We start from the raw sequence: 25,064 nt of genomic DNA, 5'->3' as shown, positions 1-25,064 counted from the left end.
AGTGAAAACATACTGCCCCATTGTTAAACACAAAATAATAAAAGTAAAAATATTACAAAAGGTTTTGTAATACATGTAATTATCACAAAATCAATCATTAAAATGGAAGGTTCTCTCAGATAAACCATTACCCTGTATGATTGTCAGATGCATATTTCTAAACAGAAAGTGAGCAATGCAAACATTTTATTTACACTGTCAAAATTGGACAAAACTGAGAAGTGTCTATTTCAACCTTTCTAGATTGACCTTATATTACTTCAAACATTATAATGACTTGCTTGAGTTTATTTGCTGAACGCTATATAACATAGCTTCAAAAGTAAGCAATAGGTTGAAAATTACAAGTCATAGGTTACCTAAGGGACCATAGGGCACAAGAATATTAAGAAAAACTATCTTCTGGCACAACTATATTACATGAAAATAAGCTAATGGTGTGTTTAATAGTGAGTCTTTGCTCAAGAACAATCTTGAATTTAAAGCTGAAGGAGAAAGAATGTCTTTTCTTCTTTCATAAAATTTTCCATCAAGATTTTTAAATAATCAATGTCAGCAAAATTCAATGAGGAAATAAATGCTGACTATATTCTTGTTATGATCACACATTTCTTTTTAAAATTTTTAATGATAAGCCCTAGTTACTTAACAGTTTTAGATATATTTATATAAAATGGGACAGGCAGGCAATATATGCCTCAGTCCTGCAAAGACAGTAAATGCAATTGGTTAGTTGGTTGATTGATTTTACAATAGTTCAATCCCTTTAAAGAGCTAAATCTTTAAAGGTTAGACCTCTTTCTGTGATGATCAGGGTCCTGCCAAGTCAGGATAAATATATTCGGTAAAAGTATATTATTAATTGAAATGAAATGATGCCACTGCCTTACATGTATGTTCTATCTTTTAAAAATAAAATATTTTCATATTGGTCCCCATATCTCTAAGATAATATCTGCCCCATTTTTAGATAAGGGAACTGAGTTCTAAAGAATATACGTGACTCTCTAGGAATATATACCCAATTAGTAACAGGCACTTTACTAAAAATGTAGAGTCCTAATTAAGAATTTTTCTATTGGATCACTGCTAACTCTTGGTCCAGCGAGAAGTATCCTTTTTACCAGGGATGATCTTATCTTTGATTTGCGTCAAATAAACATTTCCAATAGCTTACATTTCTCCTTAAGAAGTAATTGATACTACAAATATTTTTAAACTAAAGAAATGATGGCCTGTTTCACGTCAAGCTCCTGAACAAATCCCTTGATAATTATGAACCCCCTACAAAAATTATACTGTATATATGGCAGTGAAATGAATGAAATGGATGAGGAAAGCAGAAATAGACTGGAAAGCAACATCTCAATCCAGCCTCCCATTAATTCTTTCCCCTTCATCATTTCAAAACCCCTCGGCAGCGAACCCCATATTGGAGGCAGAGGACAGAGGCACCAGAAGATCTCATTTCCAGGCTCCCACAGGATTTATCTATGCAGGAAAATGGAGAGTCCGAGAATGGGGTGGGGGCGGGGGAACAGGAAGACGCGGATTACTCCTCCCTTTGCCCCTCTCCCCTGAACAATGTACGGTAGCAAGAAAACCGTACAGTGTTCAAGGGAGGCTCTTCAAAGCTTTCAGCGCCCCGCTGAGTCAGGGCAGAAGATGGAAAAACTCACACCCCCAAGAGCCCCTTCCTCTTTCCAATTCACCTTTTCCCCTCCCTTTCCGTGATTTCTCCAGTCTCCCACCGCTCTCTTAAGCTTCAAGCTTTGCCCAGTGACACCTCAAGGCCAACCCAAGAACCTCTTAAACGTATCTTCAGGGTCCCGGGAAGAAGGGTAGGACCGAGCTTTGGGGAGTCGTCACCTTTTGAGGTATCTGGCGTCCTCCCCCTGCATGGCGGCGGCGACGGCGGCGCGGGGAGGATGGGGGTGTCTGAGAGGCCGGCGGGGCTATTTCCGGGGACGCTGGCCAAAGTACCCCACAGCCAAAGGCGATGACAGTCCTGAGGCCTGCGAGGCGGGGCAGCAGCGGCGCTGTGGTTACCACGGTGAGGCCGGCGACTCCTCCCACGGCTCCTGGGCCCCGAAGCACTGCAGCAGCCTAGGCCCGCCCAGCAAAGCCTCTCTCAGCTCCTCCTCAAAGCGCATGCGCCCACTCTGCCGCGCCAATATGCGCAGGCTCAGTGCGCAGCGCTCGCCTGCAGGGCTAATCTGACGCACCCTGGAGCAGAAAGTAAAGGTTTTTTTCGGCAGGTTTCCGAGCGCGTCTTTAAGGAAGGTATGACTCTGTGGTCTCCGCCCCCTTGAGGATGGGAATTGAAAGAGTCACACACCACGGCTGAATAGGAATTTCTGGTCCTTAGCTTGTAAAGAGGGAAAGCAAATTTGTAAACCTTTTAATTAGAGAATGTTCTAAAGCAGTGCAGCCCACGGTTATTAACCTGTAAAGTGAGGTTGTGTGGGGGCATTGTGGAAGAGGAATTGCACCGAGAAGCTGTGACTTGTGCAGATAGTCTGACCGTCGTATAAAATAAATAAAATTAATAGCAACTTTGATGGAGTGGCAGATCTGTCACTTCCACTTTGGTATTCTAAATCTAGAATACAATTTTTTTTTTCTACCCAAAGCTCCTGAAATTACAACTTCCTCGCCCGTTGTCTCTGAGGGAACGTTGGAATGGTTTTCTCTGAGACTGGCAACTGGTGGCAATGCAGGCCATAGGGAAGAAGACCTGTTTTTGAACCTTAACAAGTAATGAGATCTATTCCTATGGGCTTAGCTTAACATTTATGCAAATGACTTAGACCATTAATTCAATAAATATTAAGGACCAGCTTTGTACCAAACATCAAACCAGGCTCTAGGGATACAAAGAAGGCATCTCTACTTCTTCTGACCTGTAATCCTGTCACTTTCTCTCTTCTAGCTATGTATTTTCAGTCACCTCGGGCCATGTCCACACAGTTGTTCCACAGCCTTTTTCAGCTGCAGTAAGTAAATACAGTGTACTACATGGAATGTTAAATATAGCCATAGTTCATACCCACTAAGAGAGATTTTTATCTGCCCACTCATTCACACAGGCTACACTGTTTCTGTCAGTATTGTAGTCATTCTTTCAGTCTTCAATGGAAGAATATTTGGAACTGACATTGTCGTTTGTATCATGCCCTCTCATTAAAACAATTACAAAATTCTGTTATTTCTTCCTTCAGGATATTCCTGCAATCGCACCTTCTTCTCCATTCTCATTTCTACCTACTAATTGAACATTTTCATACTTGGAATACTGCAATTCTTTCCTAACTGGACTTCCTATTTTCTGTTTTTTCAAACATTTGTTCTCAAAACTGATAGAAAAATATCTATAAATTATTACTCATACCTTAAAACCGCCGTAATATCTAATATTTCCAGATTGCAATACCTGCGAAAATGCATGGGTTAATGTAATAAGCATTCTTGTAATGTTAGCTCCTTGATATTAGAGATTTTGCTTTGTTTACTTCTGTATCCTTAGAACAACATCTGTCACTTAATAAATATTTGGAGTTAAAAAAAAATGCATACCTTCAAAACAGACAGACAGACCAATGGAACAGAATAGAGAACCCGGAAATAAACCCTGACACCTATGGTCAATTAATCTTTGACAAGGGAGGCAAGAACATCAAATGGGAAAAAGAAAGTCTATTCAGCAAGCATTGCTGGGAAGCCTGGACAGCTGCATGCAAAGCAATGAAACTAGAACACACCCTCACACCATGCACAAAAATAAACTCAAAAAGGCTGAAAGACTTAAATATACGACAGGACACCATCAAACTCCTAGAAGAAAACATAGGCAAAACACTCTCTGACATCAACATCATGAATATTTTCTCAGGTCAGTCTCCCAAAGCAATAGAAATTAGAGCAAAAATAAACCCATGGGACCTCATCAAACTGAAAAGCTTTTGCACAGCAAAGCAATCCAAAAAGAAAACAAAAAGACAACTTTCAGAATGGGAGAAAATAGTTTCAAATGATGCAGCTGACAAGGGCTTAATCTCTAGTACATACAAGCAACTTACACAACTCAACAGCCAAAAACCAACAACCCAATGGAAAAATGGGCAAAAGACCTGAATAGACAATTCACCAAGGAAGATGTACAGATGGCCAACAAGCACATGAAAAAGTACTCTTAACATCCCTGATTATTAGAGAAATGCAAATCAAAACTACCATGAGATATCACCTCACACCAGTCAGAATGGCCATCATTAATAAATCCACAAACAACAAGTGCTGGAGGGGCTGTGGAGAAAAGGGAACCCTCCTGCACTGCTGGTGGGAATGTAAACTGGTACAGCCACTATGGAGAACAGTTTGGAGATACCTTAGAAATCTATATATAGAACTTCCACATGACCCCGCAATCCCACTCTTGGGCATCTATCCGGACAAAATTCTACCTAAAAGAGACACATGCACCTGCATGTTCATTGCGGCACTATTCACAATAGCCAGGACAGGGAAACAACCCAAATGTCCATCAACAGAGGATTGGATTCAGAAGATGTGGTATATATACACAATGGAATACTACTCAGCCATAAAAAGAATGATATAATGCCATTTGCAGCAACATGGATGGAACTAGAGACTCTCATACTGAGCGAAATGAGCCAGAAAGACAAAGACAAATACCATATGATATCACTTATAACTGGAATCTAATATCCAGCACAAAGGAACATCTCCACAGAAAAGAAAATCATGGACTTGGAGAAAAGACTTGTGGCTGCTTGATGGGAGGGGGAGGGAGGGGGAGGGAGTGGGAGGGATCGGGAGCTTGGGCTTATCAGACACAACTTAGAATAGATTTACAAGGAGATCCTGCTGAATAGCATTGAGAACTTTGTCTAGACACTCACGTTGCAGCAGAACAAAGGGGGAAAAAATGTAATTGTAATGTATACATGTAAGGATAACTTGATCCCCTTGCTGTACAGTGGGAAAATAAAAAAAATAAATTTTTAAAAAATGCATACCTGAAGTTGAAACAAAGCAACAAAAATCTAGAGGAAATGCCCAGAGGCCAGAAAGAAAGAGCTGAAAACTAGATCAATAATAAGATAAAATGAAACTAGAACTTGACTAGAGAAGCTGTCATTTCTATAGTGGGAATTCATTGAAGACAGACTACATCAAATCCTTACTCTGAAAATTGGTGATTAAAGGAAAAATTAAGCATTTAATACAGACCTTTTGAAAATAAACTATATATCTCCTATTAATGAGGGAAAGCTGTTTTTTTTTTTCCTTTGGAAAATGCCTGCCAATAATGGAGCAAAATAATTATAAACAGCTGCTATTTTGCAAGCCCCAAGAAATAATTGACCTCACTGATACATTAAAAAATAATGCAATATGTGGCACTTTTTTACACCACAGATTACTTGATAATTGTAAATGAAAAAAAGTTACTTTACAGTGGAGGTATCTGGCGATCAGCATTTTAAACAAATGAGTAATTTTAGGATTGTAAGTAGTGATATTACCTGCAATAGGAAGCACACAAGATCACCTATTAAATATTCTTGCTAAAATTAATCTGAGTCTAACTTAACTGTTATATCTGTAAAAAAATTAATAAATGAAAATCTTCGTTAAACAGAACTGAAAAACCAGGGTGGGGACCTCTCATGCCCTGTGAGGATAGTGGAGACCAACAGAGGGAAGAAAGCCTCCACTTCTTTCCTGGCAAGGACTCAGCCTATGAAAAGTCATAGACACTTTGTTTACTATAGCCCACCAACTTCCTTTTTCTCTCTCTAAAAGCATTGCCCTATGGGGCACTTGCAAGTTGTTCACCATGATTGCAGACCTCAAATTACAATGCTCTGCTAAACCCAAGTAAGCCCATCTTTGCTAGAGAAATATGTGGCAGTCTACTTATTTCAGGTCCACAGATCTCACGTTCAGTACTAACTAAAGAAGACTCCCAAAGAATACCTACTTCAAGATACCTATGAATGAAAAAGGAAAAGACAAGAAACCTAGTGGGAAAATGGACAAGAAGAAAAAGAGGAATTAGGAATAGAAAGAAAACCAAAATAAAACATGAAAAGATGCTCCACCTCCATAGTAACTAGGAAGATGCCAATTAAAACCACAAGATGAATCAATTTTACACTGAGCAGGGTGCAGAATTTAAGAAGGCTGACAATACCAAGTGCTGATGAAATTGTGAAACCCTAGAAATGATTTAGTAAACACTGCAAGTATGAGTGTACATTGGGACTACCACTTGAGAAGAAAATGTCTTGATTATTTTGTAACATTGAACAAGGACATTCCCTAAATCTCCGCAATTCTGCTCTTAGCTAGAGAACTCAGAAAATTCTAGCATATGTGAACAATGAGATTTGTTTCAGAACTATGGAGCAGTATTGTGCTTAATAGATAACGAAAAACTGAAAAACAACTCCAAAATATATTTGCAGGAGAATGGATGGAAAAGCATGTTTGAAATATTTACACAATATAGTGTTATTCATCAAAGAAAGTTAACAAACTAGATCTATACAGACAACATGGATGAGTACTAGAAACATTATATTGAATGAAAGAGTAAATTGCAGAAGATTATATGAAATCTTTTTATATGGTATAATTCATATTATACAATAAGATGCTTTCTTCTTGGTGTTAAGTTCTATGAGCTTTGATAAGAATCATGAATCATGCAACAACTATACAATCAAAATAAAGAGCAATTTCATCATTCCTTTGTTCCTTTGCAGTCATCTAGTCCCCCATCCCGGGGCTCTGATACTGATCTGCTTTCTGTTGCTACAATTTCACTTTTTCCAGAATGTCATCTAAATGTATGTATACTTAATATAGCCTTTCGAGTATGGGTTTTTTTCTCTTGGCATAATGTATTTGGGGGCCATTCATATTGTGTTTCATTAATTTATTCCTGTTTTACTGTTAGTATTGTACTGTTAATATTCTACTATATGAATGTACCACTATTTATTCATTCACCACATTTGGTTGTTTCTAGCATTTTGGAATTATGAATAAAGCCACTATAAACATTTACAGACAGACTTTTTGTGTTAACTAAAGTTTGCTTTTCTCCTGGGAGTAAACACCTTAGGATGGAATTACTCAGTTATATATGGCAAGTATTTGAATAACTCTATGAGACTGTAAAACTGTTTTCCATAGTGGCTGTGGTATTTTACATTCCTATCAACAAAGTATGACTTCAGATTGAGCCACGTCCTCATCAGTACTTGGTATTATCAAGTTTTTAATTTGTTTACTCTAGTCATTCTAACGGTGTGTAGGTATACTGAATTTGACTAAAGTTGTACTTCTGTGATGATTAATGGTATAAACATTTTCGTGTGCTTGTTTACCATTTGTATATCATTTTGGGTGAAGTCTTTGTTAAAATATTTTGTTCATTTTTAATTTACCTGACCAAACTGATCAGAGAGATAGCAACAGATAAATAAGTAGATAGAGTTATAGAGAAATTATTGCTACCTAAAATTAAAGAGAAGGCAGCACTCAGATTTTATAGGTATAAGTAAAAATAATAAGGAAATAGTGTGAACAACTTTATACTAATAAATTTAACCACTTAAAATGTGCAAATACCTTGTAAGATACACATTACTAAAAATGAGATGAGAAATCTAGAAAATGTTAAAGCTCTATAATTTTTTAAGAAATCAAAAATTTAATTACAATTTTTCACACAAAGAACATTCTAGACAGAGCTTTATTGATTAATTCTATCTAAGAAATAAGGTCAACTTACATATTCATGCAGAAAATAGTGAATAAAGGAACACTTACCAACTCATTTTAAAAGATCAGCATTATCCTGATAGCAAAGTCAGGCAAAGACATTACAAAATAAAAGGTACAGACAAATATCCTTAGTGCGAGTATATGTAACAATATTTGACAAAATCGTAGCAAATTAAATAATCAAAATTTTTTAAAAATGTAGTGCATTGTGACCAAATGGGGTTTATCTAAGGAATGCAAGGTTAGTTTAACATATGAAAATCTAATAATTTATCATACTTACAATATAAACATGAATAACCATATAATCGTATCAATAGAGGCAGAAAATGAATTTGGCAAAATTCATGATTTTTAAAGCTATCAGAAAACTAGGAATAGAATGTGAGTTCTTCATTCTAATAAAAAATATCTGTGTAGATTTACTTCTGGACTCTTACACTCTGTCCCACTTGTTTATGTGTCAGGAAGATACCTCCAGGTAAGCTATTCTTCTCAAGGTTGTTTTGGCTATTTGAGGCTTATTTTGATTCCATGTAAATAATAGGATTTTTTTTCTATTTCAGTAAAATAAAATGCCATTGGAACTTTGATAGGTTTGGATTGAATCTTTTTTTGATGCATCATTTTATTATTATGATTATTAAAATAGTTGATTTACAATGTTTCATCAAGTTCTGTTGTACGACAAAGTGACCCAGTCACACACATTTCCCTGTGCTGTACAGTAGGATCCCATTACCCATCCATTCCAAATATAACCGTTTGCATCCCCCAAGCCCCCAAAATGCCCATCTATCCCACTCCCTCTCCTCCCCCCTGACCCTCAGAACCCCAAGTCTGCTCTTCTCGGACATGATCTGTTTCTGTTTTTTGTTTGTTTATTATTTTTAGATAAGATCATTTGTTCCATAGTTTAGATTCCACAAATAAGTGATATCATATGGTATTTGTCTTTTTCTTTCTGGCTTACCTCACTTAGTATGAGAGTCTCTAGATCCATCCATGTTGCTGCAAATGGTATTAGTTTGTCTTTTTTATGGCTGAATAACTTTCCATTCTATATTCTTCATCCATTCATCTGTTGATGGACATTTAGGTTGTTTCCACATCTTGGCTGTTGTGAATAGTGCTTCTATGAACATAGGGGTGCATGTATATTTTTCAATGAAAGTTTTGTCCAGATATATGCCCAGCAGTGGAATTGCTGGATCATATGGTAGCTCTGTATTTAGTTTCCTGAGGTACCTCCATACTCTTTTCCATAGTGGTTGTACCAATTTACATTCCCAACAACTGTGGAGGAGGGTACCTCTTTCTCCACACCCTCTTCAGCATTTGTATTTGTTGACTTGTTAATGTCGGCTATTCTGACTGGTGTGAAGTGGTACCTCGTGGTAGTTTTGTTTTGCATTTCTCTAATAATTAGTGATATTGAACATTTTTTCATGTGCGTGTTGGCCATCTGTATGTCTTCTTTGGAGAAATGTCTGTTTAGTCTTCTGTCCATTTTTTAATTGTGTTGTTTGTTTTTTGTTGTTGTTGTTTTTGTTTGAGTTGCATGAGTTGTTTGTATATTTTGGAGATTGGGCCCTTGTCTATTGCATCATTGGCAAAGATTTTCTCCCATTTTGTGGGTTGTCTTTTCATTTTTTAAAATGGTTTCCATTGCCATGTAAAAGCTTTTGAGTTTGATTAGGTCCCATGGATTGAATCGTTAAATAACTTTGGACAGTATGGAAATTTTGACAATGTTAAGTCATCTAATCCATGAACATAGATTGTCTTTCAATTTGTTTTTGTCTTCTTTATTCTTATTTACCAATGTTTTGTTATTTTCTTTGTATATGGTTTTCACCTCCTTGAAGTTCATTTTTAAATGGTCTTTTGTTTTTTGGTTTTTGTTTTTTTTGTCTTTTTGCCTTTTCTAGGACCACTTCCTTCAGCATATGGAGGTTCTCAGGCTAGGGGTCTAATCTGAGCTGTAGCTGCCGGCCTACGCCAGAGCCACAGCAATGCGGGATCTGAGCCGCATCTGCAACCTACACCACAGCTCCCGGCAACGCCGGAATCTTAACCCACTGAGCAAGGCCAGGGATCAAACCTGAAACCTCACGGTTCCTAGTCGGATTCGCTAACTGCTGCACCATGACGGGAACTCCTTAAATGTTTTTTTAATGGGATTGTTTTCTTAATTTCCTTTTTAGATTGTTCATTGTCAGGGTATAGAAATGAAACTGTTTTCTATATGTTGATTTTGTATCCTGAAACTTTATTGTATTATTTATTCTAACAGATTTTTGTGGAATTCTTAGGTTTTTTTAATTACAGTCATGCCATCTGCAAACAGAAATAATTTTATTCTTTTCCTCTTTGGATGCCTTTTATTTCTTTTTCTTGCCTAAATGATCTGGTTAGCACTTCCAGTACTGTGTTAAGTAAAAGTGACAAGAATGGACATCCTTGCATTTTTCCTGATCTTAGACTAAGTGCTTTCCATTTTTTACTGTTGTATATGATGTTGGCAGCAGGCTTTTGATTAATGGCCTTAATTATGTTAAGACAATTTCATTTTTTCCTGAGTTTGTTGAGAGTTTTTTTTAAATCATGAATGGATGTTGAATTTTGTAAAATGCCTTTTCTGCATCTATTCAGATGATCATATGATTGTCATTTTACTTTCAAAGTAATATATCATATTTATTGATTTACGTATATTGAACCATCCTTGCATCTTAGGGATGAATCTCGCTTGATCATGGTTATATGGCCTTTCTAGTGTGCTTTTGAATTCAGTTTACTAGTATTTTGTTGAGAATTTTTGCACCTATGTTTATCAGTAATCAGACTGCATTGTGTTAATACCACAGTTTGCTTCTTCTGCAAAACTGTGCCTTCTAGAAGCTTTTCCTAACTGCAGATATAGTAAAGTGCTTCCTCTGTTCTCCTACTGCATCTACTGTATTTTATAGACACAATTTTCTTATATGAGTGATTCAAAAGTTATAAAATCATGGATTTTCCAATTATATATTCCAATTACAGTTTTTTATGATTTTTATTTTTTCCATTATAGTTGATTTACAGTGTTCTGTCAATTTCTACTTTACAACAAATATATACTCTTTCTCACATTATCCTCCATCATGTTCTATCACAAGTGACTGGATATAGTTCCCTGTGCTATACAGCAGGATCTCATTGCTTATCCATTCCAAATGCAATAGTTTGCATCTATTAACCCCGGACTCCCAGTCCATTCCACTTCCTCCACTTCCCCCTTGGCAACCTCAAGTCTGTTTTCCAAGTCCATGAATTTCTTTTCTGTGGAAGGTTTCACTGTGGAAGGTTTTGCACTGTATATTAGATTCCAGATATAAGCATCAATCACAGTTATCCCTTGAAACAGTGATAACTCATAAATGGTACCTTCTGCTATATAAGATATAATTACAGCCTTCAAGGAGCACATGAAATAGTCACTAGGTATATAAGTAAGTAACCTGAGCTTATTAATGCTTGCCATAATGTCAGCATGAAACAAGTAGAATGTTGGCATAAAGGAGCGAATAATCCACCTGGTGGGTGGTGGATCAGGGTAGAGTGCACAGAGGATGAATAAAAAATTGCTTACCAGAACATCATAATAGGGACATCCTAGGAAAAGTGAAGAACATATACAAAGTCACAAATGTATGAAACATCACGGTGTATTTAGGTAAATGAAAGTAGTTTAGATGGTTATGGAATTAAGTTCCAGTGGGAGAACAGTGAAAAATAAATTTGGGAAATTCGGGAGGGGTAAGATTGTGGAAGGCCTGGTAAAAGAGAGTATGGTATTTGGATACTTTCTGCACATATCAAGAGCAATGAAAGCATCTTTTTTTTTTCTTTTTTGGTGTGTGGATTCCCTCGGTCAAGGGTCAGATCCAAGCCACAGCTGCAACCTATGCCACAGCTACAGCAATGCTGGATCCTTTAACCCACTGTGCCGGGACAGGGATAGAACTTGTGTCTGGCACTGCAGACATGCCTCTGATCCCATTGTGCCACAGTGGGAACTCCATGAAAGCATTTTAACATAGGAAAATTACATAATGAAATTTATTGGAGTTCCTGTTGTGGCTCAGTGGAAATGGATCTGACTAGTATCCATGAGGACACAGGTTTGATCCCTGGCCTCATTCAGTGGATTAAGCATCTGGCCTTGCCATGAGCTGTGGTGTAGGTCACAGACACAGCTCGGACCTGGCATTGCTGTGGCTGTGGCCTAGGCCTCTGATTTAACCCCTGGCCTGGGAACCTCCATATGCCACAAGTGCGGCCCTAAAAAAGACCAAAAAAAAAAAAAAGGCTATGTCAAAAATAAATCACTAAAAAAGAAATTTATTGTTTTAGCAATAGTAAATTGTTCTATATTTTATCCACACAGTAACATAGAACAGAAATGTGAGAATTACATTTTTTATTCTCTATATATACTGCTTTTAAATTTCATTGCTGATTTGATTCAAAAGTTCACAGAAAATCCTTTCTTACCTTGTAACTGCCTTAGGGATATCATCAAATGGCCATTGTGGTCCAAAGAATCCACATCCACTGACTATTAATGCAGTCATCTTCTCACTTTTCCAATTAATTTGAGCTCACATTGCACATCTTAATTCAAAAGAGACTTCAATTAAAAGGACCCTTTAAAATACATCCTCTTCTTGATGGTGGTAACCTCTATTTTCAACTAGTATGACGTAAGACAACAACTGTGACATCGCTGGGTTTCTCCAAGGGTCAGAACAGGGAGGGAGGTGCCCTAGTAGTAAAACAATGACTTTCTGTGCTTTTTTCCTTCTGTAGTTTCTCTTACAGCCTGAACCATACTTTGAAAAAACAGTGTTAACTATTTAATACATATCAAGCTGATGATCCTTAAAAACATGCAGTAAAATGAATATTTTCCAGCATAAATACAAGATATATTTAATCATACATGTACACATTCATTCATGCACACATAAAAACACCTCCATTTGTGAATTTGTATGTGTAGTTGTATACATACATGTTCAATTGGAAGTTCTCCACTCTTGTGTTTGTGCTTTTGGAGAGATGCATGTTACATAGTGATGCATGTGTCATATGCTCTATGACATAGTGACATAGAGCATATCCAGCCATATCAGCTATACTTATTAACCAAAACTTATGAGCAGGCATTGCTTTTGGCTTGAGTACGCAAAAATGAATAAACATAGTTCCTGACTTGAAGAACTGTATCTAAATCCAGTTGGAATACCCACAAAGTGAATAAAATTCAAACAAATATATTCTGTGATAGAGCAATAATGCATCACTGTAGAAACTGAGTTGATGACTGTGGATTCAGACAGTCCTATTCTGTACAATGCACTCATCCGAAAATTGAAACTATAAGAATAAGATGCAGAACTTACCTTGAAGGGGTTCAAATCTATGAATAGTCAGAGGACCAGTAATTAGTGTCTCAGCCATATTTCCTGCACATCTACATCCCAAGTCAGGTTTAGTTTAATTTTGTTTTTCCTTCATTAGGTTAAATTACTTTTGCCTATTGATTTTGTTCTTATAAAGAAGATGCCACACCATCTCTTTTTAATTTATTGCTTCAATTTCATAATCCCTCACTATGATAGAAGCTTCATTTGAGTTAGAAACATTAAATGAATCCAGTCTCTTATTTAATACACATTTGTTTAGAGTATATTATGCATTCCAGGTACAATTCAGAGCTAAACTAGTAGTCTAAATGGATAAATTCAGGCAGTGGCTATATTAGCAAGCAGAAGTCTCCACTGAAACCTTAATTGCAGAATTAGAGAATGTTTAAAGTATGGCAACCACTGCTACCTCTGCTAGAATGTGTTGAAAGCTCTTTGGTCACCAAGCAGTAAGTGCTCTCTCCTCTTCATTTCTTTAACAAAGGTATTGCCATAACTGATTGTGACATAACCTCTGGGTCACTAAGAACAGAACCAGAACTGCCAATTCATTCCAGATCAGTTCCTAGCAACAGCCAGTTAGCATTAATAACTTTCAAGTTGGATAGAGATGAATCTATGCTTCCAGGGTTGAAATATATGATATTCCAATGAGTGACATAGTGACATAAATCCAGGCATTTAAGTATGGGGATGAAATTAAATCATATGTTATTTGACTATGAAACTTTTACATTTTTCTTTCCTTTCCTTTTCCATCTTTCTTTTCTTTCCCTCTTTATCCCTTCATTTCTTCTTTCCTTTTTATCTTTCTTTTTGCGTGTAGACAGCATACATGTCATAAAAAGAACATCTTGGGGAAAAAAAACTTTTTCTGATTTGGGAAGATTCCTCTTAAATCAGTATCTCCTCAATGTAATCATTACCATATCAGGAGAGGAGGTAGATACATATCAGAGACCCTGAGGAATGGTTGAAATAAGGTTATACTCTGTGTGTAAGTGGCAAAAAGGACTTGAAATTCATTTTGTTTCATTTCACATATCAATACCTTGTCCACACTGCTTTTTTTTTTTTTTTAAAGGGAGAGGTAAAAAATACGATGTTGCTAATCCAAGTTTGACAAATCGTAAAATATTTCTCTCAAACTAGTTCTCTTTCTGCCTTCCCCCTTCGTTGGCATATGAAATTCTTTTTCTTTCCAAATGAGTCAGTTAAGAGGATGTCGACATTGCTCTAAATAGAAGATTCTAGAATGCAATCACAAAACAAAAAAGTAAAAACAAATTAAACAAAACTCTGAGCATCTACTTACCAGTGTTTGTTCTCCCTGGGACACGGTGATGTGGATGTCACTCTAAATGTTCTCTTGACTGAATTCTATCAACTAATCTCCACCATAACCAAGTAGATATGTTGGTGAAAATTCCTCCATCTGAACTAAGGAAGCATTAACAGCCTAAACATTTTAAACAAGATTGGTTTTATTTTACCTCATTAAAATATTTTCATAACTCCCAGAATACCTTTCATTTTTAGACCTTGAAATGTTGGGCTAGGATTGATTCCAAGGTTATTCTCTTGCCAGGATGTTTGAGTTTAAAATATCATTAAATTTGAAGAAATCCGAAAAGTCTGAACTGGAGAGTCAAATATAAACTAAAGGAATCCATACTCTATCTTTCATGTTGCTGGTCAATTTACTCAAAACCAAAGGAAAAACAAAACAGTCCATAGAAAGTATTCAGCAAATATGTTTTGAATGAATATCTATAGACAAGGAGGGAAATCACCAGATAAAATAACTGGTGTTTTTTCATAAAGTAATAGGTTCTGCATTTATCCTTTACCTGTAGGTCATTAGGGTAAAGACTATACATAAAGTGAGGCTTTTGCATTTTTTTCTCTTAAATAATAGTTTTCCTCATGGACAGAGTAGTGGACGAGAGAGATTCTAGGTGATAGTCCTTTATTTATTTCTAACACAGTATGCATTTACTTTATTTCTGTTTTATTGGTTTCTGCTGGCCATGGATAAATCTGTTTTATTGTATTAAAAAACTCATATGGTTGGAAGGAAAATGAAGTTCAAGTGTACTGTGGGCTAGACACTAAGAGAAAAAATATATGAAAGAAAATTATCCGTAGCCTATGGATGAAGAAATAAGAAATAGTTCTACAAGTTAACAGAGCCCAGATTATTATTATAAAATTTTCCTGTTTTATTTTTACCTTTTCATTATAAAATAAATATAGAAAAAAATCACACAACTCAAAAGCAAAGCTTATTGAATTATTTCAAGACAAACACCCTTGTAATCAGATGAGGACAGAACTTTTACAGCTACCCTAGTAGCTCCTGTATGTATTCGTCCCAATGTCAGGCCCTTCTTGCCTCCAAAAGTAATTACTGTCCTGACTTTGATGCCAATCATATCCTTATTTTTCTTTTTTTCGGCCATACCCGCGGCATGTAGAAGTTCCCAGGCCTGGGATCAAACCCAAGCCCTGGCAGTGACAACGTTGAATTCTTAACTGCTAGGCCACCAGGGAGCTCCACACCCTTGTTTTTCTTTATGTTTAAACTGATGGTTTGTATTCCCAGACACAGTAGTTTGATTTTGCCCATTTAAACAAACTTGATGTCTCATTTCTTTTAATTTATAGATTCCTCCTCTATCCCTTTCTTTTCTTGTTACATTCTATCTATTGAAGAACATTCTATAGGTATATGGAAAATCTATAGGTTTGCTGATTGCATACTTATGATAGAGTTTATTGTATTTCTCAATCAAATATGTATTTTGTGCTAATGTAGCAGGTGAATGCAGAGGCTTTATCAGACCCATTTTTATTCCTTTGGCATGAAAATAAGTGGCGTTATGTTGTTTACTCTGGAAACACAGAAACTGGCGTTCACTTTTTTTTGATGTTAGTAATCACTGATGTTCAGTGACATCTGTCTTTTTTTCCATTGAAATGTTTTTTTTTAATTTTAAGTATTTTACAAGGAATAAATAAATGTTCACTGCAGATGACTAGAAATATATAGAGCATAAAGTAAAAATGAACATTCACCCATAATCCCCACTCTCCAAAATTAAGCATCAATAGCATTTTGAAATATTTGCTTCCAGTGTCTATGTATTTTTTAGTTGAGATGCAATTGACCTATATCACTATGTTAATTCCAGGTGCACAACTTAGTGATAGGTTATTTCTATACAAAATGATCACTGGGATATATCTAGTTATCAAGTGTCACCATACAAAAGTGTTACAATATACTTTGACCGTATTCCCCAAACTGTACATTTCATCCCTGCAACTCATTATTTTTATAACTGGAAGCTTGTACCCTTAATATCCCTTCCCTTTTGCATTCATCCCTCAACCCCCTCCCCTGTGGTAATCATCTGTTTGTTCCCCACATCTATGAGTCTGTTCTGTTCTGTTTGTTCCTTTTGTTTTGTTTTTTAGATTCCATATATAATTAATATCATAGATTTGTTTTTCTCTATCTTACTTATTTCACTTAGGAATAATACCCTCTAGTTCCATCTCTGTTGTTACGAATGGCAATATTTCATTCTTTTTAATGGCAAATGTTCCCTTATATATGTATGTATATCTATACTATGTATGTGTATATATACGACATATTTTTTTATCCATTAATCTATCGATAGACACTTAGGTGGCTTCTATATCTTGGCTATTGTAAATGATGTTGCACTGAACATAGGTGTACCTTTGAAATTAGTGTTTTTTTTTTTTCTTTGGGAACATACCCCAAAGTAGAATTGCTGCATCTTATGGTAGTTTTGTTTTTAATTTTTCGATGAACCTCTATACTGTTTTCTGTAGCAAATGTAACAACTTACATTTCCATCAATAATGTTCTGGGGTTTCCTTTTCTCCATGTCATCGTGAATGCTTCTTATTTATTGTCCTTTTTGTTAATATCCATTCTGATAGGTGTGAGGTGATATCTCATTAGTGATTTCTCTGATTATAACTGATACCAAGCATCTTTTCATGTACCTGTGGGTGATTTGTATTTGTTTTGGGGGGAAAGTCTGTTCAGGTCCTCTGCCCATTTTTTAATCAGGTTCCTTGTGTGTGTGTTTCTTTTTGTGTTGTGTGAGTATTTCAGATATTAACCCCTTATCAGATGCATTGTTTGCAAATATCTTCTATTCAGTAGGTAGCCTTTTTGTTTTACTGATAGTTTCTTTACCATGCAAAAGATTTTTAGTTTTATGTAGTCTCTCTCTCTCTTTTTTTTTGACTGCACCTATGGCATGCAAAATTTCCTAGGCCAGAGATGAGTCCTGAACCACAGCAGTGACAACACTAAATCCTTAACTGCTAGGCCACTGGGGAATTTCAATGTAGTCCCATTTTAAAGTTTTTGCTTTTGTTTCACTTGCCTGAGGAGATATATCTAAAAATATGTTGCTAAAGCACATGCCTATGTTTTCTTCTAGGAATATTATGGTTTCAGGTCTTATATGCAGATATTTAGTCCATTTTGAGTATACTGTTGTATATGGCATGAGACGGTAGTCCAGTTTGACTCTTTTGCATGTGACCATCCAGTTTTCTAAACACTATTTATTGAAGAGGCTGTCTTGCCATTGTATATTCTTATCTCCTTTGTTGTAGATTAATTGATCATATAAGTTTGACTTTATTTCTAGGCCCTTTATTATGTTCGATTGATCCATGTGTCTGTTTTGGGCCAGACCATGCTGTTTTACTCACTATGGCTTTGTAGTATAGTTTGAAATCTGGGCATGTGATACCTCCATCCTTGCATTTCTTTCTCCAGATTATTTTGGCTATTCAAGGTCTTTTATGTTTTCTACAAATTTTAGAATTATTTGTTCTAATTCTGTGAAAAATTGTCATTGGTATTTTGATAGGAATCACATTGAATCTATAGATTGTTTTGGAGATATGGTTATTTCAATAATATTAGTTCTTCCAATCCATGAGCACTTTATCTTTCCATTTGTTTGTGTTGTCCTTATTTTCTTTCATCAGTGTCTTATGGTTTTCTGAGTATAGGTCTTTTTTCTCCCTGGTTAAATTTATTCCTAAGTATTTTATTCTTTTTGATGCAATTGTAAATAGAATTGTTTTTCTCTCATAGTTTTTTATTTGTGCATAGAAGTGAAAACCTATTTCTGCATAATAATTTTGTTTCCTGCAACTTTAATGAATCTATTTATTCCTATAGTTTTTTGGTGGCTTCTTTAGGATTTTCTATATATAGTATCATGTCATCTGCAAATAGTGACAGGTGAACTTCTTCCTTTCCAATGTGAATTTCTTTATTTTTCCTGTGTGATTTCTGTGGCTAGGACATCTAATACCTCATTGAATAAAAATGGTGAGTGGGCAGGCATCCTTGTCCTGTTCCTAATCTTAGAGAAGGTGTTTTCTGCTTTTCATTGTTGAGCATGATGTTAACTGAGGGCTTGTTATATACGGCCTTTATTATGTTGAGGTATATTCCCTCTATGTCCATTTTGAGTGTTTTTAATCATAAACTGATGTTGAATTTTGTCAAATTTTTCTCATCTATTGAGATGATTATATAATTATTCTTCTTTGTTAATGAGCTGTACCATGTTGATTGATTTGTGACTATTAAACTACCCCTGAGATAAATCTAACTTAATCATGGTGTATGATCCATTTAATGTATTGTGGAATTTGGTTTACTAATGTTTAGTTGAGTATTTTTGCGTCTATAGTTATTAGAGATATTGGCCTGTGATTTTCTTTTGGGTGTTGCCTTTGTCTGATTCTGGTACCAGGGTGATGCTGATTTTGTAGAATGAGTTCAGAAGCATTCCTTCCTTTGCAACTTTTTAGAATAGTTTGAGACAGATGGGTGTTAATTCTTCTTCAAATGTTCATTGGACTCACCTGTGAAGTTATTCCGTCCTGCACATTTTGTTTGTTGGGAGGTTTTTTTGTTTTTTGTTTTTAATCACTGATTCAATTCATATTTTCTGTTTCTTCTTAATTCAGCCATGGGAGACTGTACATTTCTAGGAATTTTTCCATTTCTTTTAGGATGTCCACCAGTCTTCATTCAATGACTCTCTAGTCATTTTGGTTGTCTAAAGCTCATTCTCCATGAGATATTCTTTAGAAAGTGTTCATGGGAACAATATTCCTGAAGTCTTGCTTATTGATAACAGTTGTCTGTGCTTTTTATACTTGAAGTTCACTATAATTGAATATAAAATCCTTGGCCCTTACTGTCTTTCCTTAAGTATCTTAAATATGTTACTTTATTTTCTTCAAGAATATAGTGTTGCTGATTAAAAATTTGTTAACATAATTTTCTGTTCTTTATAAGTCACAAACTTTTTTTCCTAAAAGGCCAAATATTTTGTTTTCTTTTATACAAGGTCTAGTATTTTTATTAAATTACGTTTTGATGTTGGTTATTGCGCATGGATAGAGTCAGTTATACTATATACTCTTTCAATATATAGTTTCACATCCTTTTAAAAAATATGAGGAATATTTTAATGGGAATATTTTAATTTTAAAAATTTGTATTCTCTTCTTTGAGTTTTCATATTCAGGGACTCTTAATACTCATACATTGCATGGTAAATTTTCTTCATTTTATCTTAAATTCTTTTTATCTCTCTTCATCTCATTGTAAGTTAGTTTTTTCCTTTTTTATTTTCTGTTTTTAATTCTTTATTACGTTTATTTACTCATGTATTCTAGTATAGGTTAAATTTTTAAAAGATTTTAAGTTTCTAATTCTGTTTTGAATTGCATCAGCTTATTTTTGACTTCTACTTTTGATTTATGTTAATATTTCTTTTTTTTTTTTTTGTCTTTTTGCTATTTCTTTGGGGCCACTCTCACGGCATATGGAGGTTCCCAGGCTAGGGGTCCAATCGGAGCTGTAGCCACCGGCCTACGCCAGAGCCACAGCAACGCGGGATCCGAGCCACATCTACAACCTACACCACAGCTCACGGCAACGCCGGATCCTTAACCCACTGAGCAAGGGCAGGGACCGAACCCACAACCTCATGGTTCCTAGTTGGATTTGTTAACCACTGCGCCACAATGGGAACTTCATGTTAATATTTCATCTTTTTTGTGATTAATATGATTTGGGTTCTTTTGACTTAATAATTAACAGTTTTGGTCTTCTTTCCTATCTTTCATATATATTAGGTTTTATTTCATTGTAATTCTATGGTATTAGGCCTAGATACATTTTTAGTTGTTCATTTTTCATAAAATTATTTTTCCTGAATGTTTAGAAAGTAGTAGCTTTTCTAAGTTCACTGACCTTCCTCTTCTGCTGTTTGCATACAGTGTTAAAAATACAGCACCTTGTTTTCTGAGACTTCCTAGCTTTGTTCACCTTTCCCACTTTTATCCATATCTTCTTTTTTGTCTCTTCCTTACTAACTCATGTCTCCAGTCTCAGTAGTTTTCCTCGGTATGGAGGCCTGTGTACTCATGTGTCAAATTTGGGAGTTCCTAGATAGTAGACTGCTTTATCTTTAAAGAATTCATATGGGTGCTTTATACTCATAGGCTGCTGGAGTGAACAGCGTCTTTCTCAGTTTCAGCCACTCTTCTCAAATTAGCATGTTGTACATTTCAGTTATTATCTGTTGGGTGTTTTTTTGGTTCTCTTATTCTTTGGTTCATCAAATGTCTTGTTATTTTCCCCTGCTTTTTCCCACAGAGATGCCAATGACACACAAGTATTGTGGTTATTGGCAGCTTGTCTTTACTTGCTTATATTTTGAGGTTGTGTTGTATCTCTTTACCCAGTTTTGTTGGATTTTTGTTTTTACTCTCTAGGTGTTGTCTTTTTAATATGGTGATTCAGGAGTACCCCCCAAAATTATGTTGCTAATACTATCTTCTTAGAGTCTTACAAAAGTTGTTCTTCTTATAGGTAAGACTCCTGAGGCCCAAGGGTACAGTTATTTGCCCAAGATCACAGGGCTAGCAGCAGAAGATAGCTGCACATGAGAGCACCTTGCTCACTACCTTAATGCATGCTTTCCCTCCTCATTCCCTCTCTCCATTCTTCTCTTCTTTCTATCCTTCCTCCCTTTCTTCATTCCCTCCAATTCTTCCTCATTCCCTCCAGGGCCTAGATTTAAAACCAGTAATTTTTGACTTCAAAGCCTCTGCAAGCTCACTTAATATACTGTGATACAATCCCATAATGTTTAGTCACTGGAGTTTTAATTCACTAAAACCATCTAAGCAAAATTAGCTTCACTAAAACCTACACGCATTTTGCTCTAAGAACATTTTCCTCTCTATTTTTATGCTTACATACATTTCAAATGGAATTCATAAATATAAAGTTCTTTGACATATGACTCATTAAATGAAATATGGTTTGGTGGAAATAAATTGATGCTCTTATTTTGGCTTTTTTTTTGCTTTTTTTGCTTTTTAGGGCTGTACCCACGACACATAGAGGTTTCCAGGCCAGGGGTCAAATTGGAGTTAAAGCTGTCAGTCTACACGACAGCCATGGCAACGCAGGATCTGAGCTGCATCTGGGACCTGCACCACAGCTCACAGCAATGCCAGATCCTTAACCTGCTGAGCAAGGCCAGGGATCAAACCCACAACCTCATGGTTCCCAGTCGGATTCATTTCTGCTGTGCCATGATGGGAACTCTTTGATGCTCTTATTTTAGTGAATATGTTTATAGGCATTTTATGTGATTCTTTAAAAACCTTCTTCTTCATCTTCTACCCTTACCCAGGAAAGCACATTTGATAAGGAGTAAACAAAGTCTGAAACTGAAAATCTGATTTCATTTTCAAATTTAAAATACACAGAATTTAAAGTGATTTTAAACTTGACCAAAGTCAAATGTCCTGCTTTTGGAAAAAGCTTATAAAAGCACTACTTTGATTTGAAAACTATACAGCTTTGGGACACAGGCCCATAAAATCCCAAGCTCTTTTGTTTAGGATGTTTGGATCTTGATGATACTTGGTCGAAATGGATTCATTCAAAAATTGAATACACTATGAAGGCTCTCAAGGAATCTATACAATACACTCTGTTATGTAAAAACTCCCAATACACTAGTTCTCCATAAACCTCTAAGTAAGGCCAATTAGTAATTAGATCTTGGGGAACAAGATTTTGCCTAAGGTATGAAGTCACCACACAAGTCCTAATGGATTCAGAGTTCTATTTCAAGCCAATCCCTTTATAAAATCCTATTCCAGTTTTTGGCTCAGTGTGTAATGGATTTCGTAGGTTGGTGATACACCACACAGAAAATGCCATTTCCTTATTTTTTCCCTCCTTTAACTTCCTGCTCTTACTATACAGGCTTAATTCATACTGTTTGATTTTACTTATTGTGGTTTGCATAAAATTATCCTTCACTCATCTACACATAGTAGATAATGGTTATTTGCCTATAAATCTAACAGGTACTGAGTTTTATGTACCCCCCCTGCTCTGTGGGCACTTTCTGAACAAATGAGCAGTTGTTCTTGAAACATTTTCCATTTTTATGGGATTTGGAACTGTTTCTCCTTATTGCTTTGTGTGCTTTTTAGCAGCTTGAGGCTCCTTCTTTCATGGTGTTTACTCTGGAGCTGGTGTGAACAGAGGCTCTTGGAAATGGTACAGTGTTAATATCCTGGACTGTGTCTTGCTACATGTAAAAGATTGCTTCTCTAGGCTGCTGGGATCTGCAGTAGAAGCAAGCCTTTCACAACACACATAGACATACACACAGTCATGAACGGTCACATACCCATGCTAACCCTCTCACGCTCTCTGATTTCACATGTGCAGAAACAGGCCAGGAAACCTGACTCCATGTTGATTGGAACATTACTTTGCATTCATTTTCAGAATATTTGGAACCTCACATATGTTTTCCATTAATGCTGATGTTTTATTGTTCTATATAATATTTAAAATTAACTAACTCCATATAAAAAATTGTCACTTTGCTTTAAGGAAGCACAATTAGCTCCCTTTGGGGTAGCAAAGAAAGAATGAGATAAAATATCTCTGCTCCTTTATATGTATTTCCATAAATGAGATTGGCATTAAGACATAATAATACATTTGAGATTCAAAGGATTTTGATACCTTTTGAGCAAATCAAACACAAAGTGGCATTACTTACACTAAGAAACTCATTTAAAACAGAGCCTGTTAATGAAACGTAGTTTAAAATCATGTCTGTCTTAAATATATGTTCAGAGTTAAAAATTACTGGGCCAGAGACTGAGAGTTAAGTAAGATGATACCTGAATAGAATATCTGTAAATTTGGAGGTACATTAATTGTTTCAACCCACAAGGGCATGATTTGGTAGAGTAATATGTTTAGACCTTAATGACCTCATAAATTTCTAAAAGTGCAGTTATTTGAATCTCGATTTTACCTACAAAACTCAGCCTGTTTATGTTGTAGCCCCTTTAAAACAAAAGGAAAAAAATATCGTATCTATCTACCTATTTATCTGTCTGTCTATCTGTCTGTCTATCTATCTATCTATCATCTATCTATCTATCATCTATCTATGAAGCTAAGTGGCTAAATCAGGTTTTCTAAGACCCATATATCAGGTTCACATCACCTCCTGACTCCTATTTATTCTTTCAGTTCACTCTTTCATTCTAGACATTTTGGATAGGTTTTGAATATTAATCATAATTTTTATTTCCCAGATTTGACATCTTGGAAGTCTTGGGGACTCAAGGGAGAATTGTCCTTCTCAGGGTTATTAAGTTCCTGGAGATAGAAAAAACTTGCCTGTGAGCAAATCTTTGATATGCAAATCAACTGATCAGAGTCCATACCTCCAACCACCTCCCTTACAAATTCTCACACACCAAGCCAATGATCTCCCTGCCCTAAATCACCCCACAAACTAAGTACCAGACAATGAAGGGCCACTCCTGTATCCTTCAACCCACCAGAATCATTCAAACCATCTGATCCTAAACTTTGTACTGTGTACCTACACCACCTTGCTCATTTCTCCTCTCAAAAATCCTAGTAAAGTCTCTGCCTCATCATTTCCTCTTCTCTCTTCTGACTCCTGATTGACCCAAGTGCTCCCTCATTTGGCCCTACAAGCCATGCAGTACGCCTCCTCTTGGGAACTGTAGTAAAAAACCATCTTTTCAATAGCAGTCATTCTTGATTTGTTGGCCTCACTATACCTGATTAAAACAGATCCTGGGTATATTTTAATACGTTTTTGACACCCACCCCTATCGTAGACTCCTGGCCTCTCTTTAGCTCTTTTTGTTGCCTATTCTTAAAGAGCTTTCTGACTCTAGACCATGCCCAACTTTATTAGACACTGCTTTTTGGTGAGATATCCTCTTATAAAACTCTTGTCTCAGAGGAGTACCTTGAATCAAGGGTGGTTAGACATCAGCCTTGCCCCTGGCATTTGAGGTAAAGATGCTCCATCCTGCCAGGCATAACCTGGTCTCTGGTGCTTCCTCAGAGATAGAGATGGTTTCAGCTGTGATGTACTTCTGCTGGGCTTGCCCAAGGCTCTGCTGTTATCTCAAACCCACAACATCTTGCCTCTCTAGTCATGCCCCAGATGACAGTTTTCCCATGGGGTGTAAGTATCTTCTGCCCAAATTCCAGGCTCATTTCTATTCCTTCTTATGTATTTTACCCATCATTTCTATCCAACTATCTCTTTACTATCTAGCCAAATTTGTATCAACCCTTAA

At 36.1% G+C, this 25,064-nt stretch overlaps 2 protein-coding genes across 10 annotated transcripts in view; one reads left to right on the top strand and one right to left on the bottom strand.

Moving 5' to 3' along the window:
• The window catches only part of KIFAP3 (kinesin associated protein 3), a 183,104-nt gene extending 170,563 nt beyond the window's left edge, over positions 1 to 12,541 (bottom strand). For 2 of the 8 annotated variants that reach the window (XM_021089425.1, XM_021089424.1), the window contains exon 1: positions 12,364 to 12,541. In XM_021089425.1, coding sequence (XP_020945084.1) covers positions 12,364 to 12,443 — 80 coding nt within the window. In that variant the 5' untranslated portion in view covers positions 12,444 to 12,541. Of the gene's footprint in view, positions 1 to 1,869; positions 2,224 to 12,363 lie in introns of those variants that run through there. The other 6 variants (XM_005663106.3, XM_005663105.3, XM_021089426.1 and 3 more) reach the window with 5 other exon arrangements.
• Positions 2,161 to 25,064, top strand: part of METTL11B (methyltransferase like 11B) — a 77,563-nt gene continuing 54,659 nt past the window's right edge. For both annotated transcript variants that reach the window (XM_021088596.1, XM_021088595.1), the window contains exons 1-2: positions 2,161 to 2,283; positions 2,933 to 2,996. In XM_021088596.1, coding sequence (XP_020944255.1) covers position 2,996 — 1 coding nt within the window. In that variant the 5' untranslated portion in view covers positions 2,161 to 2,283; positions 2,933 to 2,995. The remainder of the gene's footprint in view (positions 2,284 to 2,932; positions 2,997 to 25,064) is intronic.

Source organism: Sus scrofa, chromosome 4 (assembly GCF_000003025.6).
Source record: "Sus scrofa isolate TJ Tabasco breed Duroc chromosome 4, Sscrofa11.1, whole genome shotgun sequence".
Taxonomy (NCBI): Eukaryota; Metazoa; Chordata; class Mammalia; order Artiodactyla; family Suidae; genus Sus; species Sus scrofa.
The sequence above is the reverse complement of the archived record's forward strand: the minus strand, read 5'-3'. Positions and strand labels throughout refer to the sequence as shown.